The sequence below is a fragment of the Nycticebus coucang genome, chromosome X (assembly GCF_027406575.1).
Source record: "Nycticebus coucang isolate mNycCou1 chromosome X, mNycCou1.pri, whole genome shotgun sequence".
Lineage (NCBI taxonomy): Eukaryota > Metazoa > Chordata > Mammalia > Primates > Lorisidae > Nycticebus > Nycticebus coucang.
The window spans coordinates 111,902,679-111,929,094 of NC_069804.1; the positions used below are offsets into that span (position 1 = coordinate 111,902,679).

At 45.1% G+C, this 26,416-nt stretch overlaps 1 protein-coding gene across 3 annotated transcripts; it reads left to right on the forward strand.

Moving 5' to 3' along the window:
• ARMCX4 (armadillo repeat containing X-linked 4) lies at positions 1-10,744 on the forward strand. 3 transcript variants are annotated; one of them, XM_053579996.1, is made up of 6 exons: positions 1-113; positions 615-688; positions 1,417-1,496; positions 2,026-2,109; positions 2,413-2,511; positions 2,858-10,744. In XM_053579996.1, exon 6 carries the CDS (start codon positions 3,003-3,005, stop codon positions 10,395-10,397), a length of 7,395 nt encoding a protein of 2,464 aa, XP_053435971.1. In that variant the 5' UTR covers positions 1-113; positions 615-688; positions 1,417-1,496; positions 2,026-2,109; positions 2,413-2,511; positions 2,858-3,002; the 3' UTR covers positions 10,398-10,744. The 3 variants fall into 3 exon arrangements, with proteins under 3 accessions (XP_053435971.1, XP_053435972.1, XP_053435973.1); XM_053579997.1 differs by having other exon boundaries at positions 13-113; positions 618-688; XM_053579998.1 differs by lacking the exon at positions 2,413-2,511 and having other exon boundaries at positions 13-113.
• The last annotated feature ends 15,672 nt before the right edge of the window (positions 10,745-26,416 follow it).

The following is a 26,416-nucleotide window of genomic DNA, read 5'->3' on the forward strand; positions in this document are numbered from 1 at the left end:
CCGGAGCTGCAGAGAGACGCAGCCTTCGGTGCAGTCGTCACTCGCGTCTGGCTACAGCTCCCCACTGCCCTGCGCTCGGCGGGCTGGCATCAGGCCCTGGGAAAGCGGAACAGGTAAAGGAAGGGCCCCGGGGCCTGCGCAGTGGCCAGGGCGGCAGCGGTTTGCCAATCCAGGCTGCGGGTATCGGAGTGCGGGGGGATATATGCTGGTTCAAGTTTGAGGCGGCTTCGCCTCTGATTCTCCCGAGCCCCCTTCCCCTGCCTCCATCTGTATTGGGGGAACCGTGAGCTTTGACAGGGCGGCTGGTAGGGAGAGTGTCTCCAGAGAGAAATACAGAGACTGAGATACCTATCCTCGGTAACTCCAATTACTGATCGCACATGTCCTTTCGCTTCCTGCTCATTTCAGTGGAAGGATGCGCCACGGTGGCGTTTGCAGAGAAAATGGTGGGCCTTAGTGGCTGGACGGCGGGGTTGGTAGGGGTGGTGTCTCGAATTATGGGAAGGGACATTTTGACAACCAGGTTCCTGAATCTGGAAAGGCGAGCATTGGGATCTGTGGCCTGTGTGCTGGTCCAACACTCAGCGCTTTACTCTCTCCTGTCTGTCGGACAGTAGTTCTGTGTGGCACTGTTTGTGGTGAAGAGAAAGGAAGAAGGAGAAGAGAAAACTGCACGGGATCTATGGAGGTTAGTGTGAGCTTGGGCACTGTCTGTAAACTGCTGGAGTTATATATGGACTCTATGACAGGAACTCAGGCGCTGCTATCTGATTGGAATGTGGGGGGTGGGGCTAGCTAGGGGACTTCCCTTTGACTTTTAACTTAAATTGTATGTTGAAGACCAATAAGGACAGAAAACTTACCTACAGATGCGTTTATTTGTTTTGCACTTCAGATAATAGTGAGAAAATATAAATTGTTGTATCAAAGAACATTACCATTTTTTTTTGAGATAGCCTTTTGGAGGGGAGAATGATTTGATGGAAACAGCATCCTTCCCCTACTCCTTGTCTCTTCTACTAGAGACTCCTATAGATGGGTTTAAAAGGAAGCAAATGGCAATAGGCTGTGACTCTAGAGTATGGAATCTGGGAGCTTCCATCTCTCCCATCAACCTCCAGTTTTCCAGATCCCCCCCAGCCACCTGACCGTCTTAATGAAGGAAATGGTGGACTTTTGGAGAACGTTCTAGAACTCTACAGGTAGTTTTAAAATAACTTGTCTATCTCTTGCCTTTTACTTTTCCTGCTTCCCTTTTACACCCTTCTTATTTCAGTGCTGGGAAGCTCCTGGTTCTGCCTGCCAGGAAATGGGTCTCTAGATCTATAAAGGCAGGTACAGAGACCCATGTCTTGGATACTAAGATGTCACAAACCTTCAACATTCATCCTCCCCCTTTTCTCTGTCTCTTCCTAGGTCTTCCTGTAGGCCTGCAGTGGGGCTGTTCACCAATGGAAGCAAGGAAAAGAGGAGACGACTGGCCTGGGACCATGGAGGTTGGTGTGAAGTGGGACAGTGCCTGGGGATGACAAGACAGGGTGAGCACAGCAGGTGGCTGAGGCTTGAGAAGTTCCCAGTGGAGGGCACTTCTGCCTCCCCTACACTCTGCCAGATTTCCTCACCCTTACTGATTTCAGTGCAGGAAAGGTAGGGCTATTGGGCTAAGATGGGCTGGAGTGTAACTGAGAGAAGCAAGGGAGACTATGAGATGGGGCACATTAGTAAGGGAGACTATGAGATGGGGCACATTAGTAAACTGAACCTGAGCCCTGGCATGGCAGGCATTGAGGTCGGAGATCAGGGTGCTCGTTTCTCTCTCTCTCTCTCTTTTTTTAGTTTTTTAAATTTCATTTTTAATTAAAATCATAACTGTATATGTTTTGGGGGTACAATGTGATGAGTTGATATACAATATGGAATGCTTAAATCAAACTGATTAACATAGTCATCAACCCATGAAGTGTGATTGTTTCTTCTATCAAAGACTCGGTCTCCATTACCTCCTATTTGTTTACTTGTCCATAGATCTCCCTGCGTGACTGCTACAAGGCTTGAGATCACTGGAAGCAAAAAAACAAGGAAGAAATCGTTCCTGATCAGTATAGACTGGTAAGAAGGTTAGGACTGCCTGCATAGACTTTCAGGGTGGGTTGGTAGAGACCAGCATGCATCCAATAAAGGCCAGTGTCCAGTCTGGAGGCTCCTCACCCTTTCCCTTTCCCAGCCACCTTTCTTACCATCCCATCATTTACTCCATGCACTTACCTTAATTCTGATACAGGAAAAAGAGGGTGACAGCACCTGGAGCACTGGAGTCAACTGAAGAGTGTGGAGATAGTGTTAATAATATGTCCCATCAAGAACAAATTTCTCCACTACCATCTATCCTTCCATCTGTCTGTCTGTCTCTAGGTCCAAAGATCTCCAAAGGTCCAAAGTTATGTATCTACTTTAGGATTTATCACCAAGCCAGAGAAAGAAAGAGGAGGGAACTGCCTCAGACCATTACAGGTTGGTATGAGGGCGGGGCCCTGTGGAGTTCACTACTGGACTAGAATAGGTCCAGTAAAAATCAAGGTCTGGGGCTTCTCATTCTCACCCATTCCTTGTTAGCTCTCCCATAATCCTTATAACTATTCATTTGGTATATGTAAATGTATACGGAAGTACCTTGGGGGAAAATTTTGGGGCCTTGGAGAAGATAGGGAGAGGATGAAATAAGGATGAAGAATTTGCTAATCATCCTATTCTTCCACTAAGCACATGATTTTACTTTTTTCTCTTCCTTTGTATCTATCTGCATGATACAATAGAATTAGAAAAGAAATTTTAGTTCATTTTCTTCCTCCACTTCTAGGTCTACCGCCAGTGGCAGCTGTAGTGGCCTTAGAGTAGCTGAAGACCAGCGCCCTCACAGATCTACATCAAGACCTACCACCCTATTCCCCCAGCCCAAGTGAGCCCTACTGTACCTTGTTCTGGCCTTCAGCAGGGGTGATTACATGGGCCGCATTCAGGAAGTGGGCTGGGTGACTGCAGGACTGATGATCTGGGCTGGTACCTGCTACTACATTTACAGATTAACGAAGGGAAGAGATCAGAGTGTGAGGAGACTTGCCAGAAATGGGTCCAGAGTCAAGACGGAGACTGTGGTTGGGGTACAGAATCAGACCTTGGCCATCAGTGAAGCCATGGCTGGATCAGAGATTGAGACTAGACCCAAGGCCAAGACTGGAGTGGAAACGGGAGCAGGAGGTGGGCCTGGAGCTGAAGTAGAGGCCATGGCCACTGCTATAGTCAGGCCTAAAGCCAATTCTCAGTCTAAGGAAATGGCTGGGGCAGAGGCAGAGATACAATCTGAAGCCAAAGTTGTGGCTGGAACACTGGTCATGACAGAGGCAGTGACTGTGATTGAGGCTGAGGCTGGAGCCTGGGAAGTGGCCGTGAAAGAAGCAGTGACACAAACTGATGTTGAGGCTGGGAGAGTAGTCAAGAAAGAGGCAGTGAATCAGACCAAGGCAAAATCTCAGGCACTGGATGCCAAGGCAGAGGCCAAGAAAGAAGCAATGACCCAGACCAAAGCTGAAGCTAATATATTGGCTAAAAAAGAGACAGAGATTAACAGTGTAATGGTGACACAGAGTGAGACCTTGGCAGTGACCAGGGAAGTGGCCAAGATGGAGGCCATGAACAAGACTGGAATTGTGGCTGAGACCAAGGCAAGAGCTCTGGAAGAGACTGTGAGTGTGGTTAAGACTCAGTCTGAGACCAGGCCTGATGCCACAGTTGATGCTAGGGGAAATCCCAATGGCATGTCCAGGGAGGTAGCTGGAATGGACATGAAGTCCTGTGCACAGTCTCAGGCTGTGGCCAAGATCCAGGGTGATGACATGCTTGGTGCTGGGGTTGAGGACAAGGGGAATTACAAATTCATATCTGTGGCAGGGTCTGGGGCAGACATGAGGGCTTCTGCTCAGCTTCAAATTGTTGCCAAGACCCAGGCTGAAGCCATGCCTGTGGCAAGGGTTGATGCTTGGGGTAATGCCTATGTCATGGGTAAGGTGGGGGCAGGGACAGATATGACAGCTTATATACAACCTCAGACTGTAGCCATGAAACAAGCTGAGGTGATGTCTAATGACAAGGCTGATGGAAGGGAAAATATCAGTGTCATATCCAAGGCAATGACTGGAGCTGAGTTGTGGGCTTCTGCTCATCCTCAAGCTGTAGCCAGTGCTCAGGCTGAGGCCATACCTGATGCCAGGGCTAAGGGTAGACCCAATCCAAATGCCATGGCTAAAGCAGGGGCCAAGGCAAACTTGAGGGCTAATTCCCAGGCCGAGGCCTTGGCTGATGCCAAGGATAAGAGCAGAGGCAATCACAATGTCACTACTAAAGTGGAGGCTGGGACAGACATATTATCTTATACACTGCCTCAGCCTGTGGCCAGTGTCCAGGCTGATAGCCGAATTAAGGCAAAGAGCATTGCCAATATCATGTCTAAGGAAGGAGCTGGGTCAGAAACAAAGGCACAACCTCAGGTTATGGCCCAGAGCCAGGTTGAAGCTTTATCTAATATAAGAAGTAAGGCTAGGGGCAAAGCCAAAGCCAAGTGTAAGGGAGTGATTGGAACAGACACAAACACCTGTGTACAACTTCAGGCTGGGGCCAAGACTGAGGACTTGCCTGATTTCATGGTTGATGGTAGGGGTGATCCTAATGCCATTTCTAAAGCAGGGGCTAAGGTAGACCAGAGGGCCTGTGGTCAGCCCCAGGTTGTGACCAATTCCCAGGGTGAGGCCTTATTTGGTAGCAAGAATAGAGTCAAAGGCAATCCAAAAGCTGTGCCTAAGGCAGAGGCTGGAGAAGGTACAACAGGCTCTGCTCAGCTCCAGGTTGTGGCTAATTCCCAGGGTGAGCCCTTGCCTGGTACCAAGCATAAGATCAAGGGACATCCTAATACTGGGTCTAAGGCAGAGATTGGGACAGATACAACAAGCTCTGCCAAGCCCCAGGCTATGGTTAGTTTCCAAGGTGAGGCCTTGCCTGGTGTCAAGAATAAGGTCAAGTGCAATTCCAGTGCTGTGTCTAAAGCAGGGGTTGGGGCAGATACCACAGGGTCTGCTCAGCCCCAGACTGTGGCCAGTTCCCAAGGTGAGGCCTTATCTGGTGCTAAGAACAAGGTCAGGGGCAATCCCAATGCTGTGTCCAAAGCAGAGGCTACCGCAGATACAATGGGTTCTTCCTATCCCCAGGTTTTGGCCAATTCCCCGGGTGAGCCCTTGCTTGGTGCCAAGAATAAGGTCAAGGGCAATCACAATGCTGTGCCTAATTTGGGGAATAGGCCAAATGCAGCAGACTCTGCTCAGCCCCAAGCTGTGACCAATTTCCAGGGCGAGGCCTTGCCTGGTGCCAAGAATAAGGTCAAGGGCCATCCTTCTGCTATGTCTAGGGCAGGGGCTGGGGCAGATACAATGGGTTCTTCCCAGCCCCAGGCTGTGACCAGTTCCCAGGGTGAGGACTTACCTGGTGCCAAAAATAAGGTCAGGGGCAATCGCAATGCTGTGCCTAAGGCAGGGGCTGGGGCAGATACAATAAGCTCTGCCCAGCCCCAAGCTATATCCATTTCCCAGGGTGAGGCCTTGCTTGGTGCCAAGAATAAGGTCAAGGGTGGTTCCAATGCTGTGTCTAAGGCAGAGGCTGGGGCAGGTATAATGGGATCTGCCCAGCCCCAGGCTATGGCTGTTTCCCAGGGTGAAGCCTTGCTTGGTGCCAAGAGTAAGGTCAGGGGCAGTCCCAGTTCTGTGTCTAAGGCAGAGACTGGTATGAGTGCAATGAGCTCTGCCAAGCCCCAGGCTGTGGCCACTTCCCAATATGAGGCCTTGCCTGGTGCCAAGAATAAGGTCAAGGGTAATCCCAATGTTGTATCTAAGGCAGGGGCTGGGGAAAATGCTGTGGGTACAGCCCAGCCTCAAGCTATGGGAAAGTCCCATAATGAGGTCTTGCTTGGTACTAGGAATAAGGCCAAGGGCAATTCCAATGCTATGTCTAAGGCAGAAGCTGGGGCAGGCACAACAGGCTCTGCCCAGCCCCAGGCTGTGGCCATTTCTCAGGGTGAGGCCTTGCTTGGTACCAAGAACAAGGTCAGGGGCAGTCCCAATGCTGTGATTAAATCAGAGGCTGGAGCAAACACAACCAGTTCTGCCCAACCCCAGGCTGTGACTAATTCCCAGAGTGGGATCTTGCTTGGTGCCAGGAATAAGGTCAGGGGCAATCCCAAAGCTGTGCCTAAAGCAGGGACTGGGGCAGGTAAAAGGGACTCTTCTCAGTCCCAGATTGTGGCCAATTCCCAGGGTGACACCTTGTCTGGGGCAAGGGTCAAGGCTATGCCTAGTTCTAAGGCAGAAGCTATAGTGGATAAGGTCCATGCAAAGCATGATGCTGAGACTGTGCCCACTTCTGAGAGTGAGGGTGGGTCAGGCACTCAGGCCTATGGAAAGACTCAGCCTAACATCCATGACTACTACTGGAATGGGATTGGTGTTGAGGATTGGATTGCTGCTGAGCGGTGGATTAAATTTCGGTTTCAGGCCATGGATGGAGACTGGGAGAATAGCATGTCCTGGGCTGATGATGAGAATGAAGCCAGTATTGGATCTTGGAGTGGGGCTAATGATAAGGCTGGTATTGTTGGGTCCTGGGCTGTGGCTTGTGATGAGGCCAGCGTTAAGTCCTGGGCTGGGGCTAGGGCTGAGAATGAGGTTGGTATTGGGTCCTGGGCTGGAGCTGGAGATCAGGCTAGTGGAGGACTCTGGGCTGGGGGTCAGACTAGTGAGGGATCTTGGGCTGGGGACAAAGCTAGTGGGAGTACCTGGGTAGTGGCTGAGGGCAAGGCCATTGGAGGATCCTGGACTGGGGCTGAGAACCAGGCCTGTGGTGGGTCTTGGGTTATCTCTGGGCATCAGGCCATTGGAGAGCTCTGGTCTGGGGGTCAGGCCAGTGATGGGTCTTGGCCTGGGGGCCAGGCCACTGTGGTATCCTGGGCTGGGGAAGGGGCTATTGGAGGATCCTGGACTGGGGCTGAGAACCAGGCCAGTGGGGGATCTTGGGCTGGGGCTGGGGCTGGGGCTGGGGCTGGGAATATGTGTAGTATTGGGTACTGGGTTGGGGCTGTGGACCAGGCCAGTGGATTGTCTTGGGTTGGGACTGGTGATCAGTCTGGTAGTGGATCCAAGCCTAGATTTGAGGATCAGGCAAGTGAAAAAGGGTCCTGGGCTGAGGCTGGTGGCCAGACCAGTGGAGGGTCCAGGTTGGGGCCTGAGGACCAGTCCAATGGTGAGTCCTGGGCTGATGTTGCAGACCAAGCCAGTGGAGGGTCAAGGCTGGGGCCTGTTGATCAGTCCAGTGGTGGGTCCTGGGCTGGCACTGGAGACCCAGCCACAGGAAGGTCCTGGACTGAGACTGGTGATCAGTCTGGTGGTGAGTCCAAGCCTAGATTTGAGAATCAGGCCAGTGAAGAAGGATCTTGGGTTGGGGCCAGTGGCCAGGCTGGTGGAGGGTCCAAGTTGGGGCCTGAGAATCAGTCCAGTGGAAGGTCCTGGCCTAATGATGGGGACCAAATCAGTGGAGGGTTCTTGGTTGCGGCTGTGGACCAGGCCAATGGAGGCTCCTGGGCTGGAGCTGGGGATCCACCTAGTGGTGGATCAAAGACTATATTTGAGGATCAAGCCAGTGGTGGAGGGTCCTGGGCTGATGCTGGGGACCAGACTGGTGGAGGATCCAGGCTAGGGCCCAGGGAGCAGTCTAGTGGTGATTCCTGGGCTAGCACTGCTGACCATGCCGGTGGATGGTTCTGTGTTTACACTGGGAATCAGACCAATGGAGGAGGCTCTTGGGGTGTTGCTGGCGGCCAGGATGTTGAAGGGTCTAAGCCAGGGTCCACAGACCAGTCCGGTGGTGGGTCTTGGGCTGGTACTGGGAATCATGTTAGAGGAGGGTCCTGGACTGGAGCTGGAGCTGTGGATCAGGCTGGTGGCTGTTCTAAACCTGGATTTGAGGATCAGACCATTGGAGGAGGATTCTGGGTTAGTGCTGGAGGCCAAACTGCTGGGGGGTCCAGGCCAGGACCTGAGGATCAGTCTAGTGGAGGATGTTCCTGGGGTGTGGCTGGTGGCCAGGTTGTTGGAGGTTCTAGGCCAGGGCCGACGGACCAGTCCATTGGTGGGTCCTGGGCTGGCACTGGGAATCAGGCCAGTGGAAGGTCATGGGTTGGGTCTGGGGATCAGGCTGGTGGCTGTTCTAAACCTGAATTTGAAGATCAGGCTTGTGGAGGAGGCTCCTGGGATGGTTCTGGGAACCAGGCCAGTGGAGAATCCTGGGCTGTGTCTAGGCCTGGGAATGAGGCCAGTGGAGGATCTAGGCTGGAGCCTGAGGACCAGGCCAGTGGAAGGTTCCAGGTCAGTTTTGAGGTAGAGGCCAATGAAGGATTTTGGTTTGGCCCTGGGGCTGAGGCCTGTATAGGGACTTGGTGTTGGACAGGGGAAGAAACTATTATTGTGTCTAGGTCTGATGACAAGGAAGAGGCCAGTACTGAATCCAAATCAGGGCCTGGGGAAGAGGCTGTCATTAGTTCTAAGTCTGAAGCTGTTATTAGTTCTAATTCTGAGGCTGGGAACAAGGCCAATATCAGCTCCTGGATCAGTCCTGAAGAGGCAGGCTCCTCTGTAGGGGCTGAGGCTAGGGCTGAGGCTGGACCTGGGGCTGAAGCTAGGGATGAGGCTGAGGCTGAGGCTGAGTCTGGGGCTGAGGCTAGGCCTGGGGCTGAGGCTGGGGCTGAGGCTGAGGCTGAGGCTGGGACTGAGGCTGGGGCTGAGGCTGAGGCTGAGGCTGAGGCTGGAGCAGGGGCTGAGGCTGGGACTGGGGTTGGGGCTGAAGCTGGGGTTGGGGCTGAGGCTGGGGCTGTGGCTGAAGCTGAGGCTGAGGATGGGGCTGGGGCTGGAGTTGGGGCTGGGGCTATGGCAGGGTCTCAGGCTGAGGCTGGGGCTAGGGTAGGGTCTGCGGTAGGGGCTGAGGCCAGTATGGGCACTTGGTCTTGGGATGGAGATGCAACCATTATAGGGTTTAGGCTTGCGGCTGAGGAAGAGGCTGGAGCAGCATTCTGGACTTTAACTGAAGATGTAGATGAGGATGAGCTAAGTAGAGAGTCCAGCCCTGATATTGAGGAGATCAGTTTAAGGTCTTTGTTTTGGGCTGAGAGTGAGAACAGTAATGAGTTCAGATCCAAGAGTGAGAGAGATGTCAATGTTGAGTCTGGGCCTGGGGATAAGGCCAGTATCAAGGATAAGTTTGAAGCTGCTGGTGGAGTTGATATAGAGTCTTGGTTCTGTGCTGATAATGAAAACAGAAGTGATGACAATTCTGCACCTATGGCTAACGCCAAAAAGTCAACTGAGCCAAGAGGTTTATATCCATCCATGGTCCCTGGCGCAGGAATGGGGTCATGGGATGGAGCCATGATCTGGTCGGAAACGAAGTTTCCACACCACATTGTGGCCCAGTTCCCATCTGAGCAAGGTTTCTCCCAAGCTGAGGAGAAATTTCGAGCCTGGTCCTGCAACTGTAAAAAAGAAGGTGATATGGATCCACAAGATTTTGAGAAACTGATTTGCATGATTGAGATGACCGAAGATCCTTCTGTTCATGAAATAGCCACTAATGCTCTGTATAACAGTGCTGACTATCCTTATTCCCATGAAGTTGTTCGTAATGTAGGTGGAATCTCAGTTATTGAAAGCTTGCTCAATAATCCCTACCCCAGTGTTAGGCAGAAGGCCTTAAATGCACTGAATAACATCTCAGTGGCTGCTGAAAACCATAGGAAGGTTAAAACATACTTAAACCAAGTATGTGAAGACACTGTCACCTATCCCTTAAATTCAAATGTGCAGCTGGCTGGACTAAGACTGATAAGGCACCTGACTATTACCAGTGAATATCAGCATATGGTTACAAATTATATTTCAGAATTTCTTCGTTTGTTAACTGTGGGAAGTGGAGAAACTAAAGACCATGTTTTGGGAATGCTTTTGAATTTCTCTAAGAATCCATCTATGACAAAAGACTTGCTCATTGCCAATGCACCAACATCACTGATTAACATTTTTAGCAAGAAAGAGACAAAAGAGAATATTCTTAATGCTCTTTCACTATTTGAAAATATAAATTACCATTTTAAAAGAAGAGCAAGAGCATTTACCCAGGACAAGTTCAGTAAAAATTCCCTTTATTTCCTATTCCAACGACCTAAAGCATGTGCCAAGAAACTTCGAGCCTTAGCGGCAGAATGCAATGACCCCGAGGTGAAGGAGAAAGTTGAGCTATTAATAAGTAAACTCTGATTGGCTGTATGTTATCAAACAAATTTGAGTAATATTTTGGTTTTGCACCCTGGAAATAATGCACATTGTAAATTGCATTATAACTTCAAGACTGATGTTACCTATGATGGTCTATAGCTGGACCATTTTACAACACTAAATGAATTCAAACTTGTACTGAAAATACATGTGTTGATTTTTATCTTGTCTGGATTGAGATATTTTTAGTATGCTTCATGAGCAGAAACTGAACTGATTCTTCATAAGTAAGGTAATCTTTGGTCCTTTGTGTGGACTTATGTTTATACATTTAAGACTTTATTTTTATGTCATCAATAAAGTTGTGTGTTTTAAGCAGCAGAAAAAAAGTCATTGTCCTTGTCCTTGAGTTTGGTCAATTGGTGTGCAGGATGGGTCCAAGCTGGGTTGGGGACAGGAGTGGTGACTGGAGATTGGAAAACCAGTTAGAAAGTCACAATAGTCCAGGCACGAGATGACAAAGGCATGAAATTTCACGGAAATGAGAGACCCTTTGAACCAGTAAGTGCTGGCATCTATTCTGGGGACATACACGGAGGGCCAATTTTATTTTAGGGGCCTGGGGAATTTGATAGGAAAACATCCTCTTTCTTGTTCAATGATGTTGTCTATGTATGTGAATCAGATAGGTATTATTTTGAAATAACAAGAATAAAGAATAAGTTTTAGTGCTTATATCAGATTTCTTCTATGATGTTGGTTAAGTTGGGTCCTTTATGGAGCCATGGAGAGTGCTGTTGGGATCCACATGGGAGACGATCCCCCTGTCTGAGGGTTGTGAGGGCATGGTGGAGAGGGCACTCTCAAACTGTAGGTGGAAGTGTACATTGATACAAAGGCCTTTCAGAAGTGTTCAAGATATGCATACCCCATTGACCCAGTAATTCCAATTGTAGAAATTCATCCTTAGGAAATAAATATGGTAGAACCTCCATAGTTGACCTCCTCCTTATATTGGCCTAATTTTCATAGACCAGACATGTACCATATGTATGTATCAGTACTATAAGCCTGGTTCCTTATGTTGATCACCTCTGTATGTTGACCAATTTGTTACAATCCCTTGGGTGGTCAACTTACAGTGGTTCTACTGTGGTTGGCTTGTATAAAGCTGTACATCTTCAAACTGTCTTGAAGGGTGAAAATTGTAAATGACCCAAGTGTCTCAAAATGGGCAGTTGGCTAAACAAATTAAGGTATGTCTACACATTTAAATATTCCACAGCTGCTGAAAATATTGATGGAGATCTACATTTATTTATGTGGAAAATTCCATTTATAATATTAAAATGAGAAATAGGTGGTAAAACTATATGCCATACTTTTTTTGTGGAGAACAAGTATGTATCTAAATTATATATAAACTTTGGTGTACATTCTGAGAATATTAATAGTTTTCCCTGGGTGTTAGACCAATGGGTGATTTTTTTTCTTTTCTTTTTCTTTTTTTCCTCAGAGAGGATAAGATTTCACAGATGGGTGGTTTTATCTGTTTTTTTCACTCATTTGTACTTTTATGATATTTATATTATAAACAGGGATTTCTTGTATAATTTACCAAAAAGGAAAATGTTTGATTCAGGCTAGGCAGGCCTGTCAATAGTATTTGAGGGTTTTGGAGCAAAAATACAAATAGAAGCTTGCATATTTATTTCCAAATATTTGGAAGGTATAACTTATAATTTTTAATAAATATTATTTAAATCAAACTATAAGTATGAACATATAAATCTTACTATTTTAAAAATATGACTATTCATAATTCTAGCATGTGATGGCCACCAACTTTCTACTGTAAAAATAATGATATCATGTTTGTGGTGGATTCTGCCATCTGCTGCCCTGATCCCCTTGAGAATAAAGAGCTTATTATTTCAGTTGCTCGGAGTGCTGCCAGTAGATGGTCTTCAGCTGTCAGCCCTCTTCAGGAATTTCCTCAGATGAAGAGAGAGAGTCACCTCCCCCAAGGTTATACCTGCTTCCTAGGGGTATTTCATATCCAATGACTGATGGACATGGCCTTCTTGCTCCAAATTGGGACAGCTTAACTTCTCCCTCTGTCCAATCCTGCTTCCTTCTTTTCCCTTCCACAGGTGTTGATTCCCTAATAAAAGCCCTTCACGCTGAACTCTGTCTCTGAGTCTGCTCCCTGGGAAGCCAACCTGCAACAGTCGGTACAAGAAGTGGTGCAAGAAAGCAAACACTGTGATGAAATTTTGGAGATGAATCACCTGCCGCCAAGCTGGCAATGAGGATTTCATCATTGGTGGTAAGGTGGAGTAGGTAGGCCTCTGGAGTAAGGTGCAGAGCTGTCATTGGTGGTGAACTGGGGTGGCATACTGGTAGAAGGAAACACATTAATTAGTGCCATGTACCAGACCTTTGAGAAATATGTGGAAAATATTAACTATAAGGAAGTTCAGAAAATTGTGTGGCTATTGCTAAGCTTTATTGATCTCTGGGAAAGAATAATAAAAAGCTGAGTTAAGTTAGTCTACAATTAAAAGCTACATTTGGAAGCCAGAGAGCTTCATTCATAGCATATAAAGAGACTCTCATCTTTTCCAGGTACAGGGTAGAGAAATCTGAGGACCGACCCAGGACTTATTGAAAGCAAGCTTCAAAGAAAGTTAAAATCCAACCAAGGCAAGTCTTCTATGCCAAGATCAGGACCCTTGTTAGGAAGGAATGGGAAACTGAGACTTGGGATGGGGACATTTGACATTTGGATGGATGATCTTTTTTTTTTTTTTTTTTGAGACAGAGCCTCAAGCTGTTGCTCTGGGTAGAGTGCTGTGGCATCACAGCTCACAGCAACCTTCAATTCCTGGGCTTAAGCAATTCTCTTGCCTCAGCCTCTCAAGTAGCTGGGACTACAGGCGCCCACCACAATGCTTGGCTACTTTTAGGTTGTAGTTGTTATTGTTGTTGGCAGGCCTGGGCTGGATTCGAACCCGTCCGCTCTGGTGTATGTGGCTGGCGCCTTAGCCACTTGAGCTATAGGCACTGAGCCTGGATTGATGATCTTAAAAATCTTGTACCCGTAGATTCTTCTGATCTCCTTGACCATTCAGAAGTGTCCCACTCCTCTCTATTAAGGGTTAGCACTCTGCCTTGCTTGAACATGCAGTATCCTTTTCCCTGTAAGACAACATAGATTTCCTTTGGAATCTTCCTCAACTTCCCATCTTGGTCAGTGGGCCTATAAGTAGGGTTTAAGCCACAGCATAATTTAGCTGGTGATGTGCTTGCCCTAGCAAAGAAGGAAAAAGGATATACCTGCAAGGCGTTTCAGGACCTAATCTAGCCAGCATGTAGTAGCAGGTGCTGAGGGAGTAAATATGGTACTAAATTTTGTTGTTGTTGTTGTTGCAGTTGTTATTGTTGTTTTAGCTGGCCTGGGTTGGTTTTGAACCTGCCAGCCTGGGTGTATGTGGCTGGCACCCTACCCACTGAGCTATGGGCACCACCTTTTATTTATTTATTTATTTATTGCAGTTTTTTTTTGGGGGGTGGGGACGGGTTTGAACCCACCACCTCCAGTATATGTGGCTGGTGCCCTACTCCTTTGAGCCACAGGCACTGCCCTGGGCGCTGCCTTTTTTTTTTTTTTTGAGACAGAGTCTCACTTTGCCACCCTTGGTAGAGTGCCATGGCATCATAGCTCATAGCAACTCTTGGGCTCAAGTGATTCTCTTGCCTCAGCTTCCTGAGTACCTGGGACTACAGGTGCCTGCCACAATGACTGGCTATTTCTTAGAGACAGGGGTCTTGCTCTTGCTCAGGCTGGTGTCAAACTTGTGAGCTCAGGAAATCCACCCCACTTGGCCTCCTAAAAGTACTAGGATTACAGGCGTGAGCCACCACACCTGTACTATGGTACTAAATTCTGAAGAGCTTGATCGGGAAGGCTGGAATATAAAATTGAATATGAAAGAATGAGTAGATTTGAGAGTACTCTCCCAGAACACAGGATTTAATATCCTGGCAAAGATCCCAGGTGATGACATGAGCTCACTATTAGGATGGCTCATTCAAAGAAAAAGAATGGTCCATATGAAGTGAAGTGTAAATGCCAGAATTGCCATAGCAGATGGTGGAAAACAGGATTAAAGACTCAGAGAAGTCTCAGAGAAGTGGGAATGTTAGAATAAATATATGGTGTAAGGCCAGAAAATCTTCCAGAAAATTATATTCTGCAGGGTCTAAAGGATACACCACTTACTGAAGCTATAAGGATTACAGTGGTGAGAGGGGCTCCATCATCACTAAGTTCAGTGGTCGCTCTCCTCTGCAGCCCAGGGCTCAGAGCAGGAGAGGATGTTAAGGAATGAGAATCACTGATAGAAATGGTGATGGCTCTGAAACAATAGAGGCAGGATGACTGCACTTAAGTCTCAGAAGTCAGGTGGATGTAGGCGCCTGTAGCTCAGTGGTTAGGGTAATAGCCACATGCTATGAGGCTGGTGGGTTCGAACCCGGCCAGGGCCTACTAAACAAACAAAAAATAGCCAGGTGTTGTGGGAGGGGCGCCTGTAGTCCCAGCTACTAGGGAGACTGAGGCAAGAGAATCACTTCAGCCCAAGAGTTTGAGATTGCTGTGAGCTATGATGCTACAGCACTCTACCGAGGGATGACAAAGTAAGACTCTGTTTCAATTAAAAAAAAAAAAAAAGTCAGGCGGATGCAAATACCTGCAGGGTCAGAGTGCCTGCAGGGAGGCCTTCTCCTGAAGAGAACTATGGAGATGGTTAGTAGGACACAGGGTCCCTGGTGGGATATAACCCATGTCCTGGGGAAAATAAGCAACCAACAATCTGTAAACAATCTGTAGAATCCAAAGAAATCAAAGATGGTTGAGAGTCTGAATAGTTGTCTCAGTAAAAAGTCCCAATCTCTTGCCTAGCTTCAGTTCCTAAGTGAGTTTTTGATCTGCTGTACACTGTTTGAAGAAAAGGCTGAGTGCCAGGAAGAAGGACCCTACAACACACGAATACTAATGATTCCTCCAGTCTTTCCATTTATTCAGGTAGCTGTATGCCAAAGAAAGAATAATACCCAGACATTTTGAGGACAGATGGGTACTAGTTCTGGTTTGATATTGGCACCCAGAGACCCAGTGTCATAATTGCCCTCAGGATAGAATGGGGGCCTATAGGAGCCAGATATTAAATGAAATTCTGGGCCAGACATGGTCGCTCATGCCTGTAATCTCAGAACTTTGGGAAGCCAAGGTCAGAAGATCACTTAAGGCCAGGAGTTCAAGACTGCCTGGGTAGCATAGTGAGACCCTATCTCTATAAAAAAGCAAAAACAATTTAAAAAATTAAATGGGATCCTGGCCTAAGTCTAGTTCACAGTGGGTCCAGTGGGTCTATGGACCCACTCTGGTTATTTTCCTGATCTCTGAATGCATAATTGGAATATACATAGTTGGTAATTGGTACAAGCTACATACCAATTCCTTGGCCTGTTGAGTCAGAACTATTTGTAGATGAAAAGGCCAAGTGGATGCTTCCAAAACTGCCCTTCCCATTCCAAGGCCAAGATAGTAAGTGAAAACATATACTTGTGGGGAGGAAGGGCAGAAATCAGTGCCAACTTTGAAGATCTAGAGAATTTGGTGATGTGGTCTCCATCAGATCTTCATTTAATTCACTAGTTTACCCTCTGCAAAATGTGGGAAGAGCCTGGTGGATGATAGTAGATTATTGCACACTCAACCAAGTATTAAGACTATGGCAATGGCCATGCCAGATGTGATTTCTTTGCTAGAGTAGATTAACATGGACTTAGGTACCTTGTGTTCAGCTATTGATTTTGGAAAGTGTGGTTTTCTTATCCATATCACAATGGAAAATTATAAAAAGTTCATATCTACATAGGGTAGACAATACTATGAATTTGCAGTTTTTCTTCTGTGAACTGCTAACTCTTATATTCTTTGTTATAATATCGTCTGAAGATATCTGGACCACTTGCGCATCCTTCAGAATATAATACTAGTCCACTATGTTCATGCCATTATGCTAATTGGACCAAAATGAGTTAGAATGGGCTAGCACATTGGAGGCTTTGGTAAGAAACATGTACTACAGAATATGGGAGACAAACCCTACAGAGATCCAGGGGCTGGCCAAATTAAGTGTAATTTTTAGGGGTTGAATAGTCTGGGAAATGCCAGGCTCTCCTGTACTCTTCAAAGTAAATGACAAATTAGGCATTTTTCACCATCTTTACAGAGAAGCATTCTCAATGCCTGGTAGGCATCTTTGGGTTCTGGAAGCAGCACATTCACACCTGGAATTACTGTTTCAACCCATATAGTGAGTAACACAATACTGCTAGTTTTGAGTGTGGGTTGAGTAGAAGGATGCATAGCAGTTTCAGAATTCAGTTTTAAGCCATCTTGCCACTTGACCCTTATGGTATTAAAGGTATCTGTGTTGGTAAAAGATACTATGCGCAGTTTTGGCATGCCCCTCTGAGAAAAATTGCAACTTAGTCAAGCTAGAGTTGTAGAGCAAAGCCATGTCACAGGCAGTGATGAATTATATACCTTTTAAAAATAGCTCCTGACATGCTATTGCATCCTGGTAGAGATGGAATGCCTGACTATAGGACATGGAGTGACCACGCAGCCTGGACTGCCCATCACAAGCTGAGTGTTAGCTCCATCAAGGTATAAGGTTGGGCAGGTCCAACAACAAGATGGGTCCAATAACAAGTTTTTATATATGGGATTAAGTACAAGCAAAACTGGAAGGCACAATCAGTTGCACAATCAAGTAGAGTAGATCCTTCATGATATCCACTACTGTTGTATGCGCACCTTCCCCTCACCTCACACCTATGGTCTCATGGGGTGACAAAATGACTGAGGAGGAAAAAAATAATCATTTGTAGATTGGTGGGCTTGGTATATGGGTATCAGCAAATGTGGCAACTCCAACCTGAGAAAGGTATGGTGAGATGGGTCGGGTAATTAGATATAGGTCATACTACCGGGTAAACCATCAAGACCCTAAGAGTGATTGGGATCTATAATTGATATTGGAAGAGGAAGGTGGTCATTCAGAGTTTTGAGACCAGTTACAGTGCTGAGGACTACAGTTTATTAGTCTTATATTTCTCCCAGGAAGAGAGGTCCACCAGACCCCTAGAGGAGCTGATGTCAGAACTTATATGAAGTTAATCTGGAACACACAAGGGGTAGACTGTGGGGGATACTGTGATGTCCTTCTCAGACTCCTGTTAGCAATAAAGGATGACTTATTACTTCGGTTGATAGAAATATTGCCATCAGGGAGCTCTTGGCTGTCGGCCTCCTTCAGGGATTGCCTCAGCTGAAGACAGCTGCCTTGTTCAAGATCACACCCTTTTCTCAGGATGTTCCACATCCAATGATTCATTGATACTGCTTGTAAAGGACTGGACCTCTTGCCCAACTAGGGTCTTATCCTATCTTCAGAATTTCCTACAGGGTATGCATTGAAACTTGATTTATCCCTCTGTTCATTCCTGCTTCTCTCCTCTCTTTCCTTCCAAAAATGTTGATCCCAGGAGTGCTCCCTAATAAACCTGCATTCTAATCTTTATCTCAGAATCTGCTTTCTGGGTAAACCAATCTATCTGATCTGCGACAATGCTTTACACATTCTATCTATCTATCTATCTATCTATCTATCTATCTATCTATCTATCTATCTGTGACAATGCTTTACACATTCTATCTATCTATCTATCTATCTATCTATCTATCTATCTATCTATCTATCTATCTATCTATCTATGTATCCTCTATCCATCCATCCTAAGATCAGGAGTAAGAATCATGAGTTATTTAATATTGCAAAGTGTTCTTCAGCTTTAATATGCAACTATTGTAAATATTGCACAAATTTGCATTATTCTTGAAATCATAAATTGGAAAATAAAAGAGAAGCAAGAAAATGGACCCTGGGTAGAACTGGGAAATAATAAGCAAAAATCTATTGCATTCATACTATCTGAGAAGGCTCTGACAAGTTAGCCAGGTCTTTCCTCCTCCTGAAGTCTTCTACTACTTCAGTCTTCTCTGAAGTTAGAAATGTCTATTTTTTATGTTGGCAATGGTACAATCAAAAAATTTCTTTTTTTTAACAATCAAAAATCTTTATGGAATTTGGACCCAGTAGCCTTTTGTTTACAGAACACACAGGGATAGATGTGGAGAGGCATTTTCCTAGAGCCTGAATAGTCTTAGTCAAAGTGTAGATGTTGAGAGTTACAAATTGCACTAGGCCAACAATGAGTACCAGATGCCCTGTGACACAGGCACCCAAATGTTCTTTAATGTGTGTGTGTGTGTGTGTGTGTGTGTGTGTGTGTGTGTGAGAGAGAGAGAGAGAGAGAGAGAGAGAGAGAGAGAGAGATAAGGGGCAATATACAAGACCCTCTAAAGCATGAGAATTAGGGAGAGGCCCTCATATTCAGTTCTGAGACTAAGATAGCAGTGGATAACAGTCCTAAAAGTTTTGGAGAGGTACGTGGTCTTATAGCCTGTTCTGGGTCTGACTCTGGTTCTACGTCCCCAGATTCTTTTTTTTCTTTTGAGACAGAGTATCACTTTGTCACCCCTTGGTAGAGTGCTGTGGCATCACAGCTCACAGCAACCTCCAACTCTTGGGCTTAAGCGATTCTCTTGCCTCAGCCTCCCAAGTAGCTGGGACTATAGGTGCCCACCACAACGCCTGGCTATTTTTTGGTTGCAGTTGTCACTGCTATTTTAGTTGGCCAGGGGCCAGGTTTGAACCCGCCACCATCTGTATATGGGGCCAGCGCCCTACCCACTGAGCAACACCTATGGTCTCATGGGGTGACAAAATGACTGAGGAGTAGAAGCAGTAGAAGACTTCAGGAGGAGGAAAGACCTGGCACTGCCCAGTCCCCAGATTTTTATTTTAGTGCTGTTGTAGTGAGACTCAGGGTGCAGGGGTAAGTTTAAGGCTTTGGTTGTAGTGACCTTGCTGAGTCATGCATATATGAGGAATCATTCAACACCACTTTTTGAAAATGAAAATGCAATCCTTCTTTTGGGGCTAAAAAGGTCTATTTTTGAAAAATCACTTGGAGTGCTCAGTCCTTAAGGCAGTGTAATATGGGAAAGAATATAATTTGGAGTGGGGGCTGAAGGGAGAAGGATGTTAACATTTTCTTCTCCTTTTATTTTTCAAACATGAAGGATAAGTTTGGGAAGGGAAGAGAATGAATCCTGACTTGAACTCTTTCAATTAGAGGTGCCGGTGTGCTATGGTTTGAAAATGGTTTGTCCCTATCAAAACTCATATTGAGGCTTGGTCCCTAATGTGGTGGTGTGGGGTGGTGGTACCTTTAAGAGGGTTTTGGGTCCTGAAGGATTCACCTTTATGAAGGGATGAATGCAGCCTTGTGGGAGTGAGCGAGTTCCCGTGGGACTGGATTAGTTACTTCGAGAGAGTGGATTGTTATAAGGTGAGGCTGCCTCTTGTGCTTGGTGTCTTTTGCATGCACCCAGTTAGTTGCCCTTTTTTTTTTTTTTTTACTATTTTATTTTATTATTACTTTTTATTAAATCATAGCTGTGTACATTAATGCAATCATGGGGTACCATGCTCTGGTTTTATGTACAATTTGAAATATTTTCATCACACTGGTTAACATAGCCTTCCTGGCATTTTCTTAGTTATTGTGTTAAGACATTTATATTCTACATTTAGTAAATTTCACATGTACCCTTGTAAGATGCACCATAAGGTGTGGTCCCACCAATTACCCTCCCTCCATCCACCCTCCCCTCTCCTCCCCTCCCTTTCCCCTTTCCCCGTATTCTTAGGTTATAATTGGGTTATAGCTTTCATATGAAAGCTATAAATTAGCTTCATAGTAGGGCTGAGTACATTGGATACTTTTTCTTCCATTCTTGAGATACTGTGCTTAGTTCCCTTTTTGTTTCTCCAGCATGTTTTGACACAGCATGGGTCCCTTATCAGAAACTGTCAGATGAGGCTGCCCAATCTTGGACTTCTCAGCCTGCAGAACCATGAGCTAAATAAATCTCTTTTGTTTCATAGTTTCAAGTCTCAGGTAGTCTTTGATAGCAACACAAAACACACTAAGACACAGTGGGATTTTGAAGTGGAAATTTTCAGCATTCATTTGAAAAGTATGGGTTTGGAGCTTAGAGGAAAGTGCTGCTCTGAAGACACATATTAAGGAAGATAACAGTAGAATAAGTAAAGTAGTCCCAAAAAGGGGTACAGATAGAAAAACTGAGGGCAGAACACTAAAAAATCCTGATACATGTGGGACCTCGGCAGAGCAGAGTGCAGAATTGAAAATGAGGGTACATCCTTCCATTAATATTACAATACATATCTCCCTGTACATTCTTTCTTTTTCTTTTAAAAACTGTGCCAAAATATACATAACACTTAACTATCTTCACTATTTTTATGTGTATGGTTTAGTAACATTAAGTACATTTACATTGCTGTGCAACCATTACCACCATCTGTCTCCAGAACTCTTTTTATCTTCCCAAACTGAAAATTATGCCCATTAAGCAATAACTCTACTCCCTCTTCCCACCCCCTGGAAACCACTGTTCTGCTTTTTCCTCTCTGTCTCTCTCTTTTTCCTGTTACCCAGGCTAACGTGCCTTAGTGTCAGCCTTGCTCACAGCAACTCAAACTCCTGGGTTCAAGCGATTCTCCTGCCTAAGCCTCCCAAGTAGCTGGGACTATAGGTGCCCACAATAATGCCTGGCTAATATTTCTAATTTTAGTAGATACCTGGTCTCACTCTTGCTCAGGCTGGTTTCGAACTCTTGAGCTCAAGGGATCCTCCTGCCTGGGGTTCTGAGTGCTGGGATTAGAGGCATGAACCTCTGCACCCAGCCCACTATTCTACTTTCAAAGTACCTCACATACATGGAACCATATAAGACTTGTCCTTTCTGACTAATTTATGTCACTTAGCATGATATTGTTATATTAGTTTACTTGGGCTGCTACAATAAAATACCGCAGACTGGGTAGCTTAAACAACAGAAACTTATTTTCTTGAGATGGAAAGTCCAATATTAAGATGCCAGGAGTTTCTGGTGAGGACTCTGATCATGGCTTTGGCTTCTCACTATGTCCTTACATGGTGTATTCACACAGAGAGACATGGGGGTGTGTGTTGAGCTCTCTGCTGTCTTTTATTTTTCTTCTTTTCTTTCTTCCTTCTTTTTTTTTTTCTTTTTTTTGAGACAGAGCCTCAAGCTGTTGCCCTGGGTAGAGTGCTGTGGCATCACAGCTCACAGCAACCTCCAACTCCTGGGCTCAAGCGATTCTCCTGCCTCTGCCTCCCAAGTAGCTGGGACTACAGGCGCTCACCACAATGCCCAGCTATTTTTTGGTTGCAGCCGTCATTGTTGTTTGGTGAGCCCAGGCTGGATTCGAACCCGCCAGCTCAGGTGTTATGTGGCTGGCGCCTTAGCCACTTGAGCCACAGGTGCCAAGCCTCTGCTGTCTTTTCTTATAAGGATATTAATCCTATAAGATCAGGGCTCCACACTTGTGATTTCATTTAACCTTAATTACTTCCTAGAGGCCCCATCTCCAAATACAATCACACTGGGAGTTGGTACTTCAACATACGAATTTTGGAGGCAGGACACTCAGTCCATAACACTATTCGTTTCTGTGCATTCTTGATACAGAATTGGAGTTCTACTGGTTGTATATTCATTTTCAGAATCTGATTTTTAAATGTAATTTTCATAGTTGCAAAAATCCAGCAGAGTCCTTCTCATCTTTCCCCACCTCACTTCAGCTTCCAAGTTAATTTTAATTCAATTTCTGCTGATTTCAGATTACTTTTAGATCTCAATTATTTCTTCTGGTATCGCCTTCATATTTTCAAGTAGCCTTTTTATTTCTTTTTCTTTTTCTTTTTTGAGACAGAGTCTCAAGCTGTTGCCCTGGGTAGAGTGCTGTGGCGTCACAGCTCATAGCAACCTCAAATTCTTAGGCTTAAGCGATTCTCTTGCTTCAGCCTCCCAAAGCAGCTGGGACTGCAGGCGCCCACCACAACACCCAGCTATATTTTGTTTGTAGTTGTCATTGTTGTTTGGCAGGCCCGTGTTGGATTTGAACCCGCCAGCTCCGGTGTATGTGGCTGACACCCTCGCTGCTTGAGCTACAGGTGCCGAGCCTCCTTTTTATTTCTTGATTTTAAAATTTTATACAACAGCTCTGAATTCCTATAAAAGAAGGATTTGGGTGTCTTATATCTCCAACTTTGTACCCAACCTCACTTTTCTCACATTCCTCCAGTATATTGTTGTTATATCACCATATTATGTTAAATTAATATTCAACGTTTATATTAAGCCTATGTAAATATTTTTCACAGCTAAAACATTAGAAGGAGGGGAAGTTAAGAACACAGACTCTGCCAGTAGACAGCCTGGATTCAAATCCTGGATTTGACATTTAATAGCTGTGTCATCTTGAATAAATCTCTTCATCAGTTCTGCCTCACTTTCCCCATACTTTTTTTTAAGGGGGGCACTAGTGATCCTCTTGCCTTACCCTCCCAAGTAGCTGGGACTATGGGAGCCCACCACAACCCCCGGCTGTTTTTTTTAGAAACAGGGTTTCACTCTTGCTCAGGCTGGTCTTGAACTCCTGAGCTCAGGCAATCCACTTACCTTCGCTTCCCAAAGTGCTAGGATTACAGATGTGAGCCACCCACACCTGGCTTATTTTCCCCATATTTTAAATGGGAACAACAATAATACCTGTCTCATAATATTGCTGTAATGATTAAAAGATTAAGCACTCAAACTGTACAAAAGCAATTTATGTAACTAAAACATTTTTACCCACATAATATTCTGAAATTTAAAAAATAAAAAAGATTAAACACTAATGTAGTACTTGGCGCATAGTAATTGGCATATATCATATATTATTATTATTCCTGTACACATTTTTGTTTTTGCTAGTTAATCATTGACTCATTTATAGTTTGCTTAGCTTTTAATATGCCTGTAAATAATTCAGCCTTAAAATTTCTAATGGAGGGTGGTGCCCATAGCTTAGTGGGTAGGGTGCTGACCACACACACCAAGGCTGGCGGGTTTGAACCCGGCCTGGGCCAGCTAAACAACAATGACAACTGCCACAAAAAATAGCCAGGTGTTGTGGTGGGCACCTGTAGTCCCAGCTACTTGGGAGGCTGAGGCAAGAGCATCGCTTAAGCCCAAGAGTTTGAGGATGCTGTGAGCTGTGACACTACCCAGGGCGACAGCTTGAGACGCTGTCTCAAAAACAACAACAACAAAAAAAAATAAACAAACAACAAAAAAAATTTGTAAAGGAGATATAAAACTCTTGTCAATATGGCTAAACATAGTAATTTAGCAGTTCCTGGATCCTTCTATATTCCTGCTCCATTCTCTAAGCCTATCATGTTGTTCTGAAGATTCCCTTGTTATCATACCGGAATTTTCTAAGTCTCTCTTTAATGTTAGATTTTGCTTTTCCTAAATCCAATGCCTTCCTTTTTCTTGATTTATAACCTCATTTTGACTAAGTACATTTAGGTTTCTGAGAATGAGGATGAATAGGATGTAAGTGTTTTGAGATTTTGCATGTCTTAATATGTCTTTATCTTCATACTTGATTAGTAATTATTGAACTTAGAAGACTTGGTTGAAAAATTTACTTTTTAGGGCGGCGCTTGTGGCTCAAGGAGTAGGGTGCCGGTCCCATATGCCAGAGGTGGCGGGTTCAAACCCAGCCCCGGCCAAAAAAAAAAAAAAAAAAAAAGAAAAATTTACTTTTTATTTATTTATTTATTTTGAGACAGGGTTGCACCATGCCGCCCTCGGTAGAGTGCTGTGGTGTCATAGCTCACGGCAACCTCAAACTCTTGGGCTCAAAGATTGTCCTGTCTTAGCTTCCCAAGTAGCTGGAACTATAGGTGCCCATCACAATGCCTGGCCACTTTTTTGTTGCAGTTGTCATTGCTGTCCAGCTGGCCCAGGCTGGGTTTGAACCCGCCAGCCTGGGTGCACATAGCCAATGATGCTGCAACCACTGTGCTACAGGTGCCGAGCCATTTTTTATTTTTTTTGAGACAGAGCTCACTCTGTCATCCTGGGTAAAGTGCCACGGTGTCATAGCTCACAGCAATTTCAAACTCTTGGGCTCAGGTGATCCTCCTGCCTTAGCCTTCTGAGTAGCTGGGACTATAGGTGCCCACCAGAACACCTAGAGAGTTTTTCTAATTTTAGTAGAGCCTCTTGTTCAGGCTGGTTTTGAACTCCTAAGCTCAAGCAATCCACCTGCCTCAGCCTCCCAGAATGCTAGGATTACAGGTGTGAACCACCATGCCTGGTCAAATATTTACTTTACTTTTTTTTTTTTTCTGAGACAGAGTCTCACTTTGTCACCCTAGGTAGAGTGCCATGGCATCACAGCTCACAGCAAACTCAAACTCTTGGACTTAAGTGATTCTCTTTCCTCAGCCTCCTAAATAGCTGGTACTATAGGCACCTGCCACAACATCCGACTATTTTTAGAGACAGGGGTCTCACTCTTGCCCAGGCTGGTCTCCAACTTGTGAGCTTAGGTAATCCATCCACCTTAGCCTCCCAGAGTGCTAGGATTACAGGTGTGAACCACCATGCCAAGTCAGATAATTTACTTTTAAATCAAAGCTGTATGTGCATATAGTTTAAAAAGTTAAATACAGTCATGCACTAAATAACAACATTTCTTTTTTTTATCATAAATGCATGGGTTTATTTCTGGATTCTCAATTCCATTTCATTGATCTATGTGTCTACCCTTACTCTAGTATCACACAGTCTTAATCATCATAATTTTGTAGTGAGTTTTGAAATCAGAAATATGAGTCCTCCAACTTGTTCTTCTTTTTCAAGATTATTTTAGCTATTCTGAGCCCCTTGCATTTCCTTATGACTTTTAGGATCAGCTTATTAGATTTTACAATATTTTTTTGGCAGCTGGAATTTGATAGAAAGTATGTTGTATCTATAGACTTGTGTGGTGAGTATTATTGGCATCTTCACAATACTAAGTATTTCAGTCCAGAATGTCTTCCTATATTTTAGGTGTTATTCAATTTTTTTCCATGGCACTTTACAGCTTTCAGTGTATGTCTTGCACTTCTTTTGTTAAATGTATTCTTGAGTATTTTAGATGCTTTGCTTCTTCCTTCCTTTCTTCTTTTTTTTTATATATTTTTTCCCCATTTTTATTTTTTTATTTGTTGGGGATTCACTGAGGGTACAATAAGCCAGGTTACACTGATTGCATTTGTTAGGTAAAGTCCCTCTTGCAATCATGTCTTGTCCCCAGAAGGTGTGGCACACATCAAGGCACCATCCCTCTCCCTCCTTCCCTCTCTCTGCTTTTCCTCCCCCCACCATGACCTTAATTGTCATTAATTGTCCTCATATCAAAATTGAGTACATGGGATTCATGCTTCTCCACTCTTGTGATGCTTTACTAAGAATAATGTCTTCCACTTCCATCCAGGTTAATATGAAGGATGTAAAGTCTCCATTTTTTTTAATAGCTGAATAGTATTCCATGGTATACATATACCACAGCTTGTTAATCCACTCCTGGGTTGGTGGGCATTTAGGCTGTTTCCACATTTTGGCGATTGTAAATTGAGCTGCAATAAACAGTCTAGTACAAGTGTTCTTATGATAAAAGGATTTTTTTTTCGTTCTGGGTAGATGCCCAGTGATGGGATTGCAGGATCGAATGGGAGGTCTAGCTTGAGTGCTTTGAGGTTTCTCCATACTTCCTTCCAGAAAGGTTGTACTAACTTGCAGTTTTACCAGCAGTGTGAAAGTGTTCCCTTCTCTCCACATCCATGCCAGCATCTGCAGTTTTGAGATTTTGTGATGTGGGCCATTCTCACTGGGGTTAGATGGTATCTCAGGGTGGTTT

What these genes read in the sequence shown, in the direction of transcription:
- ARMCX4 (XM_053579996.1), top strand. Translation starts at nt 3,003, where the DNA reads ATGGGCCGCATTCAGGAAGTGGGCTGGGTGACTGCAGGACTGATGATC.